Source organism: Falco peregrinus, chromosome 3 (assembly GCF_023634155.1).
Source record: "Falco peregrinus isolate bFalPer1 chromosome 3, bFalPer1.pri, whole genome shotgun sequence".
Classification (NCBI taxonomy): Eukaryota; Metazoa; Chordata; class Aves; order Falconiformes; family Falconidae; genus Falco; species Falco peregrinus.
The window spans coordinates 96,103,003-96,117,123 of record NC_073723.1 but is presented as its reverse complement, the minus strand read 5'-3'; the positions used below and the strand labels follow the sequence as shown (position 1 = coordinate 96,117,123).

Below are 14,121 nucleotides of genomic sequence, written 5' to 3'. Positions count from 1 at the left end.
TGAAACCTGGGAAAAAAATTGAACTAAACCTTCTGGCACCTCGTGAGCTAATTTTCCCCATTCCCAAGTGTAACAATACTTCATTAGAGGGAAAGGGAAAAGCCAAGTGCATAGGTAAGCAGCGTCACATGAGTGTAGTAACATATAAATGGTCATGTCACAGTCCTTGGTGAAGACGAGGTCTTACAGGTAGCGTACCCCTTCATGTGGCCATCTCTTTTGGTTTGAGACTGCCAGAGCCAAAGGGATTGGTTCCTTGAGTCTTCTTTCCTTTGCTTTGCTCCATGCTGGTAGCTGCTGTTGCTTCAGTTCATAGCAAAACCATACGTGGTGTTGAAAACTACCACCAGCTTCTAGCATAGGAGAAACTCTTTCACAGCTTCCTCTCCCTCCCCTCAGCTCTCAGGAGCCACTGGGTGGTTCACCAGAGAGATTTTTTGCAGAGAAGTCTCACATCTCCCGGGAGGCAAGACTTGAAGGCCAAGCTGGAAGCTGTTTCTTTAGAAGGGGGTGCCCACACACGCTGGCACAGCTTGCTGCCCCTGGCTTGGCTATGCCAGTAAAAAGGCAATCCTTTCGTCACGTCACAACAGGCGTCCTTACCTGGAGGGAGATGCCTGCCGAGTACAACAAGCACAACCTGTGTAAAACAAGTGTTTTAGGCCCCTTCACTGCTCCCTTTCATTTTCCTCCCCTTTTCTTCCTCAGCTGCCAACAAAATACTCCTCCTTTTGGGGTTTCCTCCCCTCCACAGTCATGGGGTGCTCCTCCAGCTTTCAGCCCCCAGGCTTAGGTTCGATTACTTACTCAACGGGGAATGGCATTTATCAATTCTAATGCTCAGTGTTAAACTGTACAATTTAAAACCAGTTATAACCTTAAGCACAATTATTTAATCGCTGTATTTAGCAGATTACAGGTTGAAAACACTATATAAACATCAAGCTGGATTTTCAGGCTATGCACTTGAAGGCAGGGCACAGGGATGGTATTGCCTTTCCATTATCTTTCCACCCATCGCCCGTGTTGTTAATGGCAGCAAATAATAGCTACAGGGGTTGCTATCATTTCCTCCATCTTGCAACAGTGTCGCAGCCTGTTCCTCTGTCAGCAATTGCTGGAGGGAAGCGTTCTCTAGGAAAAACCTCCACCTACTTTTTGAGATGCCTTCTCACACACCTCCGTGCTAAGGATACCAGAAAGGAGTGTGAACAGTCAGTTGCATGTTCAAGATAGCCTTAAACCCCATTCCTAGAATTTGGATATGTCTGCACAGGAGGCTGCTCTGCAGAACACACGTCGCTTGGAGGTGTATAAATTAAATAGCCAGTGCAGAGGTATGTGATATTGCAACGTGCCTGCATTTTCCCCCCAGCTTCATTCACAGGTATGGTTGTGCTGTATTGACTTTTCCAATCCCCTCTCCTCTGATAACAGAATATCTCCTGAAAAGGGGAGGTTGTGAACTGATTCTTGTTTTCAAGAAACTGATCAAATCTTTCCAGTGGTTTTTTCCAAGACTTTTTCGCTTTTCAAACCAGATTGGTGGGGACTCTTCTCGTGACTCAAAGTGCAAGGCTCCCACATCCTTTGCTGGTGAGGAAATTGGGGCAGGGCATGAGGCCATATCTGCAGTCACCCTGCAGGCCTGTGATGGAAATCGAAATAAAACCTCTTGTCCCTAATCCATTGCTCTGTTTGTTAGGCTGCTCCATGTCTCGCACTGTCCTATTTCCCATGATGGACAAAATTCCAATTTTTATCATCATCAGTAGACTGTTGTTCAGGAATAAGCCACTGAGTAACTCATTCTGCTGTATGCTTTCCATCATCACTCCTATATGGTGAAGACATGGTACTGCTGTTAAATGTTATAGTGACCCAGGGGAACTGGCTGACTATTTACACAGATTAATCTCCTGATTTTCAGCCAGCTAATTGGTTGCATTGGCTTCTACCCTATTTCCTCTTCTTGATTCTATGCTGACTCTTTGCTGATTGCTCCTATCACCTTCATTTCTTTCATATATTGCTTGTGAAATTAAGGTTGTCTAGCAGCAGCCTTATCTTTGCCAAACTGTGCAATTTATTTGTTTCTGAAAGTACTTAGGCTTTCCTCACGACTAAATTCAACCAATTCTTCTGCCTTTCTATCCCTCAGCAAATATTGAATTTGCCAGAAATTTTCATGTTGGCCGTCCCAATGTGGCAGGTCTAATAGGCAAATTTCCTTGGGAAAAATATTTGGGGTTAGGTCACCCAAACCTGGAATGTCAGGAAGCTACGTCCTCCTGTTCCTCAGTTGCCAGGTACTTGATCTCAAGGTGAGCTGGTATTGGTTTTTCTCTTTTCTCCAGAGGCGTTTAAACCCAAAACACTTTGTAGAGTGCCCTAATGTTCAGGCTGGCTTGGGAAAGTCTCTGCCCAGCAAAGGGCTTCCAACAAACTGTTGTGATGGAAGCACCAAACCTCCGGAATATGCCATCTTTGGCTGACGGCAGAATAGGAGGGCAGCTGCTCAACTTCATGGGTGAGGTACGTCATAAGCAACCCCTTAACTCAGGACTACTGTATTTAACATTTTATCACAGGCCTGTAAAGCAAAAGTTTCTATTTTTAGCATCTGATACATTTTTGTCCTCAGCTGCTGTGCTCACCACAGCCACAGTGTTACACAGGTTTGGTCCAGCTACTCCTGAGAAGAGCCTTGTGCAATGGCACTGTGCACATTTCTACAAGATAGGTAAAACTTCCAGCCCAACCATATAGAGGGAATATATGTCAGAACAAATTAGACTGATCTTTCTGGGGTGCCAACCACGCATGCAAGCCGCAGAATACAGGTACGGGGCTTTTTGGGCATCCTCCCACTACATGGTCTGCCTTGCACCTGGTGATTGCATAAGCACCTTCGGAGACTGTGATGCTCCGTGGCTTTTGATGGAAGATGAAAGAAAGGCTAATTGTGTTCTCCTGTGTCCTGCTCGCTTGTACAAAGGCTAGAGGCAATCTGACCCTAAATGTTGATGATTCAAGTTAAAATTGTCTCCAGATGACACAAAGCATTCATTTTCCCCCTCTATCATCCCCAATATATAAATCTTTTTTCAGAACTAGATTATCTCCTAAAATCAAAAGCTCTAATTAATTCTATCATTTTATCTGCAACAGGCGCTGTTAACATCTCATATCATGCTCCAATAAATCTGCCCACAGAGATTAACAACACTGGGGAGGGGGAGGAAGAAAAAAAAAGAAAAAGGAGGGAAAAAAAGCTTTTTCAATCGAAGACCAGAAACCGTTCTTCTAATTATCCCAGGTACAGCATGGCTTTAACATGTCTGTACTGCTTCTGGGAGCAAATCAGTGTCTCTGCATGGTGCTCTGCTGCACCAACTCCTAGCTGCAGACCTAGGTTGAAGGTATCTAATACAGTGCTGTGTGTGTCCTATGGGAAAAATCTCGCTATAAAATAGAACAGTTCTGCTCCTTATCGAAAGCTAAAGTAGAGAGAAGCTTTTGCTAAGGAACAGTTAGTGCTGAAGGTAGTTCAGATGTGGTAGGGATGTTATTGTAAGTCCTTTCTTGCTCAGGAGTGTAACTGGGCGAGGACCTTGATCGGGGTATACACAGACAGAAAAGGGTGAAGGAGCTGTGTGGGATATCAACTTGATAAAAACATAAGCAAATGCGTTGAGTTTAGTCTGTTTACAGGGAACTGGAGGCTGAAGCTTTTTGAGCAGGGTCTAATTTAATTCCAGAGAGGTGGTAGGTACCCACTGGAGAGACAATAAACATAGATGAAAAAACAGGCATCTGCTGGAAACTCACATTTGTGCTGCATGTGAAGGAAATGAGAGCTTGTGACACTGGCTGTGTTGGAAAAAATTATTTGCATAAAGGATGAGACCAGAAATATGAATCAAAACTGTACCCTCTTTTTCTTAAACAACAGCAAAGTTTATATCTAATAATTCAAGTTCTGTGTATGTGGTTCCATGCTTTCTGATTCCAACAGGGACTTGAAATGGAAATGCCAAACCCGGTATGCAGGGCATGATGGATCACCATGTATGCATAGGAATAAAAGGGTTGTCATTGGAAGTAATTTTGCGTTGAATTACACAATGTGTAATCCAATTGAAATCAGCAGAACGGGACAAGGTGTAATGTAGTGTGCAAAACGTGATCCATTGCATGCAATTTCAACAACAGGGATACTGCACCACTCATCTAAGTGATGTGCTAAAATTGAATTTGTGAAAGGTAGGGGGAGAAGAATTGTGAAGAATAGATGCATTTTATAATTGGGAAATACTTTTTCAGAAGGTGACTGAATATGTATTTTTAAGGCTAATTTATTACACTTGCAAATTGTTTACTTCATAATAGTGCTGTGGACTCTCAGAATTTGGCAAGTTCCCTCGCTGGAATAGTGTGGGAGCAGCCGAGCCTGCCAGCCTGGGAGCACTCAGAATCCATTTTCCCTATTGACATATGTCACATTATCTAATACTGTTCCTAAATGAACTCCATCATCATCAGTAAATCTTTTTCTCACGCCTTCAACCACCAGCGTTTTTCCAGGAAAAGCAGCAGGTCTCTCACTGGCGTCCCTTGGCACAGTGCCCTCTGTTGCCTGCAGGAAAAAAAAAAAAAAAATCCTACCCTATACCTTTGCTTTAACAGCAGCAAAAGCAGCAAATGTGGTAAGTCTTCCAGGACTGTAGTAGTGGGGGGACAGAAAAGTGGGTGCCGTGATGCAGTGTGGCGTTTCCCAAGCATGGGTGAAGGCGCAGCATGGTCGGCGCTGCTCAAGGTCACGAACGGCCCCTTTGCCAGCGTCCTGTCAAAGCTGACAAGCGAGTTTATTCAAGGCTTACAACATAAACATAATAAGGCACAGTTATGTGGTTTACCCGTTACCTATGGTCTCTGCTGAGGATAAGGAAAGTGACATACGATACCTTTAAAACTTTTTAAAAACGGAGAACTCGCACGATGATGGTAGTATTTAACCAAGCTGTGTTTTCAGATATAACCTACTGTCCAGCCACTTGCTTCATGCTCCTCAGGTTGGGGATGCCATTTACATGCAATTTTTCATTGAATTCTGCTTGGTCCTCATGAAATCGTGAAGCTCTATGTAAAACACTCTCCCCTCTCTATTTAGTGATAATCTGGAATAACTCTGTGCTTCCCAGGAAATCTTCTTTTAGATCTGTGTCTAAAATAATAAAGTTAATATTTATTTATATTTATGACATAGATGGTAATGTTAGATGTAAATCTAAAATAGTAATGATGTGTCTTAAGGTTTCTTTCAGCTTCTATATGTAACCTAGATCAACCTATATAAATTTAATTAAAGGTATTTGTAACGCTTATGAGCTAAGGTAAATGTAACAAAGATCATGGTTCAGTAATGATAATTAAAAATCCAAACTAAAAGTATAACTTCCAGTTAATTTATAATAATTCTCTATTTTCTTTTCTTGCCAAAATGAGAAGGGAGAGCTAACGTTGTTTTATGGATTACATATCAGTTCACTATGTTCTTCAAAACTGAAATTTTATTTTTAACATCTTCATGACATTTAGATGTGAGTAAATCCTAGCTACACAGAATTCTGGAATAAAACCTCAAAATGTTTCCTTGTAAAAGTTTCAAACTTTCTTGATGTGTTTTCTGGTTTTAAATCATTATTTCAATCAGTTAAGCACCTATATATTCACTGGGAGTCCCGTCAGTCTTTGACTGCCCAAGGGTTATCACTGTTCATGCAGTTTTAGCGATGATTTTTCTTTTTCCTCATTTCTGCGTTCCGTGAGATTTTTTTTTAAGAGGATAGCTTCTTTCTCCACTCTTATGCTTTAAACATTTAGAATTATTTTCTTTATAATTCTTTATAGATTTTTTTTTTTACAAGGTGCAGATTAGAAGCAAAGACCTGTATCCACAAAAAAGCAACTTGTGGGTCCCAAGCTCTGTCGATGTAGGTGCTGAATGATACAGAGCAAAAGGGCTGGTTCCAAGACCTGCCACGCCTCGAGGAAGGGTGAAGCAGTGAAGCCGTTGGAAGTACAGTAAGCGGGATCCTTCTCTCCCCTTCCTCCTGATCTCAAGTCTTAGTCCTTGCTGGCCCAGTGGAGGTGGGCACCTCTCTTAGAGGGGATTCAGGTCTGACCCCAGGCTGCTGCTTTGGCTCGTTCCGTTCCGTACTCTTTTCTCATAAAGAAACTGGGAAATACGCTAGCATGGAACCTTATGTTCGGGCTGCCCACGGGGCTGTATCTGCAAAGTAAAATGAAAAGTATCCCTAGGGAAATAAGTTCAATTCTGTCGAATGGAGACAGTGAATATTTACCATGATGTTTACTAACAGGAATTGCTGCTGATATCGATGCTTTGAGACAGCTGTGTGGAAAGGAGGACTACTCTTTTCCATTCCCCACTATGTTTCAAAAGCACTTTGGGTCAAAATGCCGTCTCAGACTGGAATTTCATCTTTCCAAGATGCCTCTGTCTTATTCTATCTTATGCAAAAGGCTTTTATGATTTGCCCAGTAACGTCTACCAAGTCATTGGTAGAGACATGTGTTGACCCCACTGCCTGAAAATGGAGAGCTGTTACTTAGTAAGTCCAGTTTCCTTGGCCATGATCTGTAATTCTGTCTTCTAATGAAAACTGGCTCATGCCAAAATTTTTGCTTTTATCCCCAAGACCCAGCATCACTCTGAAAACAAGCATCAGTAGATGCTTATTCAAATTCTAAGTAATCAGTCACCTGGTTATTAATAATTCCTTCACTTTTACGCTGTTTAGGAGGCACTTAAATCCAACAGAGTTTTGTCTGTTCTTTCATTAACTAAAAAACTAGATCAGTAGTACAATATGAATGTAATAAAATTGCCTGTTATCCAAATTCCAGGCTCTGCCCTTGAGGTGATATTGATATGGGCTACCTGATCTCTTTGTGGAGCAGAAGATGTAGAAATGCAGCTTGTTCGTGCCATTTCTGTGGTATTCTCAGGACATAGACCGTATAATTGACTACAGACAATTTAAAAGCCATCTTAGAGTTTCGTCTGGTCCTAGTAATACGTGTGCAGTCCCATGGGCTGCATCCAAGGATTATGCTAATTTTATTAGCAACTTCTCTTGCTTTAATTAAACTGTATAAATTCCCACCTGGTCACTGTTGTGCCAACACCCTTCTTTCCATTTTTGTTTGACTTTTTAGATAATCTGTGGTTTTGCACTTCAATTCTGATTTCCTGAATTATCCATTCTGTCTTCCACATGAAGTAATGCAATTTTGAGGTTTGAATGGGGTTTCAAATTGAGTTAATGGGTTTGATCAAACCTCTGGATCAAAGCAAAGACCTAAGTTTCTAAAGTTGGCCAAGTCTTTGTAGGAGCAGGTATTCAAAGTAACTTGCTGACTGAAAGCACCAAGCTATACACTGCTGTTCAAAATACCTGCAAGCAAGCTCTGTATTAACATTTACTGTGTTTATACCACGAAGCAGAGCAATGTGAATTCCTTAGTGGACTGTTAATTTACATGTTATACACTTTCAAATATTTCCAAAAGCAAATGCGAAATGATTAGTAATCCATTCACATGCTCACAAAATGTTATTAGCAAAATGCCTTGGGCAGTATGTTATGTTGACTAAAATTGATAATTTTGTATTTTCAAGCTAAAACAACTCCCCCTGCCCCCAGTAAATCTGAGGACTGGCCCAGACCCTCCTGGTCACACCAGTTCTCAAGGTGTGTGTTGAGCTGAGGGGGGGGGAAAAGACCCCAAATCCTCCCCACACCCAGCCACCCCTCGAGCAGTGATCTGAGGTTTGCAGTGATTTTGAGTCGTCAGAAGGCCTCACTGAAAGTCTTCTGTGGAGTCCTGTAGTTTGAAATGGCTTGTTGTCTACAAAATCACCGTAAGGAGGTGGTTCTGGCATTTACCACTCGTTCTAACTACACAGGTTTTAAAGTGTGTGCCTTGCTCAGGAGAAATCAAACGTGGTTCTTCTTTTTACTTCTGCATAACCTTCTGGCTCTAGTTGTGGGTGGTTCTAACAGAGCCAAAACCCTGGACAAATTGTCTCTTACTCCTCAAAGAAGGGTTGAGGTTTTTCTTTTTTTGGAGAGGACAAAAGAGCAAGCTGTTTAATGGTATTTGTCAATACATCTCTTTTTTGAATAATGGTTTCCATGCCTCTCAGACTCAAATATAACATGACACTTCCTCCTAAATGCCAATTATTCTGTCCAGAAGAGTTTTCCAGTTGTCCTCAGAGTTTCACACCAGACCCACAGGATAAAGAACACGGGGTGTTAACATTCAATAAAAGCTGTTGTGATATTAAGACTGCAAAAAGCCTATACGCCAGCTGACTATTGCTTGTACAGTTGCAACATACTTTCCAGCAATTTACATTTACAGCTATGAAGTAATTGAATAAAGAAATGCATCATCATTTTCTTTTTTAGCACATGGGTGAATTATTTTACCTACATGTGAAGGGGTGTTCATATAACATCACGGTGCTTTGTGCTAGAGAAAAACAATTACAGTGAATAAGGTAGAATGGCTCTGTTATTGCAGTACATAAGACTTTGATTACATACTGCCAAGATTCATACCAGCCTAGTAGTTGTTGACAGATAAAGTAACAAAAATGAAACTCATTTATTTTTTCTTTATTGAGACCTCAAGGTAAAGCAAATTTTCAGTTCTTGTACTTACTACATTGAAGGAACAGAGACTGACAGTCAAAATGTGCCAGTCCAGAAATATAAATTAAACCTAGTTTCATATCAAAGTTTCATTTAGTCTCTGAAAAGGAGCTGCTGCTTGGATTATTTTTGATCCTAAAACAAATACACTGTAGACTGCTATAGTGTATCCTGGATAAATTAACCCCCTCGTATATTTAGCTCTTATGTATTTTCCAGGATATAGATCTATGTGTATTCAAGCAATTTTAAAGTTTGTTATAGATTTAATTATTTTACTTTTTCTCTGTTTAGTAATTATTTACTCTGCTGGCAAACCCAGTGAATGTGAGGATGGTTTTAATAAAGTGTAGCACTTTTGCTGAAGGAAGGACATTTTGAGGAAAAAGGCCACCTCCTCTTGTGTAGAGAAGAATCTTCTGGCTTTTACTAGGAGTTCCTCTAGGCAGCTTGATCAGTGCTCGATAAGTCTAACAAATGACTTTTTTTTGGTGAACTTGATTAGTTTCTAAAGAGCAGATAAAGCTAGCTGTTGAAATGGAAAGTGCTAAAGTGAGTAGTTTTATCCCATCAAAATCTTGGATTAGTTACCTAGCCCAACTGAAAATAATTGCTGTTCAGATTAATGAGGCAGTATTCTAGTATCTCCTCTGTAATTAAACACTTTTCTGGTTGAATACAGTATTAAAGATGCACCAGACGTTGAAACCTCAGTGGTGAAATTTAAAACTGTTGAAATTGGAGAGGTCAGCTGTGAAACACAAATTCCTCTGCAGCATGGGTAATTCACTTGTACGACGTGTTTCAAGAATAATTTGGTGTATGTTGGGGATGCTGGATTTTTTAAATTTTTTTTATCTTTCCATCATCTAAATTTGAGAATTTTTCTCATTAGTTCCTGAGCAAAAGTAACATAAAGTGCACTTGTTTCCAGAATTACCTTTTCTGACCTTTCACAAGATGATAATTGCAGTACTAGTAGGCTTAGAGGACTTGTTAAAAAAATTAAGCTTATAAAGTAGCAAAAAATGCCCCTTTGCTTGCTGGTGTCGATTTCAAAATTAACATTTTGGTTCATGTGCTTCTAATAATCGCTGACCCTTACTTCATGTGCTTTCCACAGGAAATGAATACAGCAGAAATTACTTTGACCCGTTGATGGATGAGGAAATAAACCCAAGGCAGTGTGGGATGGAGGTCAGTGAAGAAGGTGAGGCAGAATTAAGTATGTAATTTTGGTGTCAGAATATTCTTTTCCATTCATGAAAATGAGGTGACAAAGATCACATATGCAGTTCTATTTAAATATTGAGGTTTACAATTTAAATTATATGCCTTAACCGCTCTGAACACGATAGGCAGTATACATAGGCTTTGATCAAGGACAGTGAGTTAAAGGATGGGTAAAAGCGAGCCTGTGGTGTGTTCGTTCTGCTATAGTAACAACATGAAGCACACTCCAAGGACATTGTCTATGCCATGTTCTCTTTAATTAATGAAGTTAGCCCAGAACTGAGTACTAAGCTGTAGCTTTTTTGCAACCCTGCTCTCAAATTCCTTCTAGGAGAGCAGTTTCATTACTGAGCTGAGCGTGTCTTCACCTAACAGAAGGAAACCTCAGAGTCTGTAAAAGTTCCCAGCACACAAGAAGGCTTTTCTGGTTTCTTTTTGCCAGTTTAACCCAGATGTTTAGCTTTGCTGTCTGTGGGCGATGGTGAGGAATGGGAGGGTGTGACTGCAAAGCCGGTAGAACAAAAGTTATGCATGGGTATGAGAGAGATTAACCAGGAGGTATTGTCTAGTGCAGGAAATTCTCCTTTGCTGTCATGGCTTTTAGATAAAAAAGGGTGGGAATAGGCCTGCCTGAATTTGCATGGACTTAAGTAAGAACATCATCATGGTAATAAAGTGCTTAGCTATGTGCTGAGTGCTTTGGCCCAGCTCCTGTTGTGAAGCACTAACAACCCAACAGCACGCAAGACCCAGTTCTTGTTCCCTTCCTAGCCCTTTGCTTTTTTAAACCTTGTGCTCATTTGTACTGCAGAGTGTCTAAGCATGCAGGTGTAGCCAAATCCAAGAAAAATTACCTGCTATAAAGGGTCTCAAAGTAGGCTATTTCTGAAATTAATGAGAAACTTTGAGTAGATATGGAGGCTTAAACTTTTGAGGCAAAAACTTGTGTGACTGAGAAAAGCAGACTAACTCGGACTACATGTCAGTAACTAATTTCTGTGCACTGGTAAAAAAAAATAATTAATGTTTATCAAGGGTGAATTACATCTAACTCCTTTAATTTCCCCGTTCATTGTACAGTGCAGCAAAGTAATACCTTGGAAGTCAACTTCTGGCTTGGAGTTCTTAAACGAAAGATTATTTTTTTCTTGGTACTGCCTTGGTTCATCTTATGAATAAGCTTCATGAGTCACGATCCACTTCATAACCAGAGAATGAAAAGTGGATTAGACTCCTGTAACTGTATGCCTAAAAACATGTACAGATAAAGTGGTGATATAAGGGATACATGTTCTCTTGACTGTGGTGAAGATGCTGAGTGACACACACTTAACCTTAAATGTTCATTGTGTTTTTTGGTTTGGTGTTTTGTGTTTTTGATTGCTTGGGTTTTTGGTTTGTTTGGTTTTAGGTGTGGACTTTTTTTTTTTTTTTTTTATACTTTTGGAACAGATGAAACCTCTGAGAAAGTCTATCCAGTTCTGGGGGTGTGAGTGGAGAGGTGGTTTTAGGCACATGGATGTCAGACTAGACCCGAGATCCATATATGAACAACTGTCCTTTGGTGCTCATCCTTTTTCTTCCCAGCAAAAAAGCCACTCACAGGTTGGGGGCATATTTGTTTATTAAAGGTCTGTTAGCAGCATTTTGGGCCTCAGGTTGGTTGTGTTGATACTTGCAGAGCAGTTGTAATGCTGTATTTACCCACACCTCTGCCAAGAGAAAGTCTTTCGCCTTGGAGATGTTCAAAAGCTGTCTGGACATGGTCCTGGGCAACTTGGCTCTAGGTGGCTCTGTTTGAGCAAGGGGGACTGGACCAGATGACCTCCAGAGGTCCCTTCCTACCTTGACCAGTCTGTTTTGGTGAGACTCACAAACCAGGCTCATTGTCTGGTTTAGTTTTCCTTGCAGAAGGGTTAAATAAGTGGATCTGCATTTGTATGTAGCAGATGGAGTTAGAAGGACAGTCAGAAGTGAAGTCTGGTCCTACACGGGCAACCCTTGGTTGGAAACCATATTTGTTTACCTCCTCTTTCTAGCTAGCAGCTTGTCACTAACAAGAGACAAAACCAGAACAGGTTGAATAAAGCACAGCACATTTTAAAGTTACACTCTTCTTACAACTTAAGCAAGTCAGGCCCAATGCCCAAAGAGAGTAGCTGGCGAAAAGCAAATCTTCAGCCACTAACTCTATTATGCGAAGTTAAATATCATTTTAATGTGCTCATCATATGGGATTCTTTAATGGATTATTCTGTGAAAATGAAGATATTGGCAATTATCTTTCCTGGATTTGATAAATTAAATTTGTTCTGGAAATTTGTCTGAGTTGATAATGCCCTGAGAACAAACAACACCCCACTATGGATTTACTTTCCCCCCTCGCCAAGGGAACATTTCAGTGTTACATGCTAAAAGAAATAGAAAAGATTCTGCACTTGCAGAAGAGGTTTGCAGAAGCCTCCCTGTTTGAATGCTCAGTGTAACTGAAAAACTTGGTCCTGAAATTTCATGATAAAAAAAAAAATAAAAATTCTTTGGGATTCTATTGGGCACTTAACAAGAGCCACCCAATGTTACCTGTATCTGTACTTGGTGTACCTTGTATGCACCTCTTTGGCCTTCTGCCTACCTGTCTTTGCTGACAACTTAGAGAAGCCAGAGTCTTGGAGACTGGGAGAGGTGACAGTCTCAACTGGTTATTTCTCCCTTGAATATAGACACTTGGAGTGTTTTTTTGTGGGTTGTTTTTTTTTTTGGTGTCATGGAAAAAGATGTGTGTCCCCCTTGCTCCTTTTTAAAATCTGCAGATGTTACTGGGAATTTGAATGACTGCCCCAAAATCTAAATTTATAGTGTGCTGTAATGACTACTCATACTAGATAACTTGCTAGTATTATGAACATCAAGGTAAAATTTCTGATAAAGATTAAAAATCACATTAGAAAAGAAATTAGGTACTTTGAGTATTGAGTCAAATAGAATTAATCTGGCAATTTGAAAATAAATAATGGTTTCAAGTAGTCTATTAGCAAAATTAGTAAACCAGTTTCAGTCCAGATCAAGATATAATATTGCTCACCATTTAAAATTATGTGATTATATAGTATTTTTATTTTAAACCATCTGTCATAACTCAGAAGAAAATGACAGTCACCTCTGCTATGAAACTAGCGATGTGAAAATGATTTTTTAAGTGTCAAATGGTTTCTTAACTTTTGTGTTTTTATATCTTTATAGTTTAAAATAGTGTTTCTTGAAATACTACAGGAATAAACAATAGATGTTTCACTGTGTTTGTTTTTAAGATCCTGTGAAATTTGATGAGCAAATTCTGTATGGTAAGCTGATGAAGCTTCTAGATGAAGAAAACAAGATGCTGGACTTCCAAGGTAAATAACAAAATCATTTGCATAAAGAAAAATAAAACTCTTTTGAGTCTGGATGTGGGTAGAGGAGTGGGTAATCCATCCCCTTGAACTCAGAAGCAAAAGGGACGTTGATTTTAATGTGAGCCTGTAAGATCTTTTTCCCCAAATGTTTTTGTTTTGAGTCATGTTTATGTGGTTTTAAGTGTAACTTAAGTGGCATGCTTTCTCTAGACTGCTTCATTGCACGTTGAATTCCACCCTTACGAAAGAAGACTGGAAATATCATTGCTTGTGTGCTCAAAGCAAGAAACCTAAATCTTTATTTAAGCTCATAAATGAGTGGGCCATTCGTCAATGTGTGGGTCATATCACACAGTGTTTGAGGTTATCCACGTAAGGCTTTACACTAACAGGCGAGTAAGAAAATGTCTTCTGTGGCTTTGCTAAAAAATACGAATTGATGTTCCATCTACAGTAAAAACAACAAAGTGTAGAAAAGATTTCTTCACCTCAAGCCAACAGCCTTACTTTGGCTTCACTTATTTTTACAGGTGTTATTTAACACCCAGTTAATTTACGAAACTGTTACTAGCTCAGCCCTTGCACAAGGTGCATGTCTGCTGCTCTCCTCTAGTCCATCCTAGGAGAACTGACGTATGAACAAGCCCCAGCTCAGGGCTGCCCTCGTATTTTTGGGTATCTCTCTCTCCTTTTTCAGCAGCGGTCTTTTGTGCAAAAGCATTTTCTGTTCTTTGCATCTGTATGAG

The 14,121-nt window shown here is 40.2% G+C and overlaps 1 protein-coding gene across 1 annotated transcript in view; it reads left to right on the top strand.

The window, feature by feature from the left end:
* LOC101916540 (orofacial cleft 1 candidate gene 1 protein homolog) overlaps positions 1–14,121 on the top strand; it is an 81,848-nt gene that overhangs the window by 8,756 nt on the left and 58,971 nt on the right. Inside the window, exons 4-5 of the mRNA XM_005239092.1 lie at positions 9,874–9,960; positions 13,292–13,375. Of these exons, the coding sequence (XP_005239149.1) occupies positions 9,874–9,960; positions 13,292–13,375 (171 nt within the window). The remainder of the gene's footprint in view (positions 1–9,873; positions 9,961–13,291; positions 13,376–14,121) is intronic.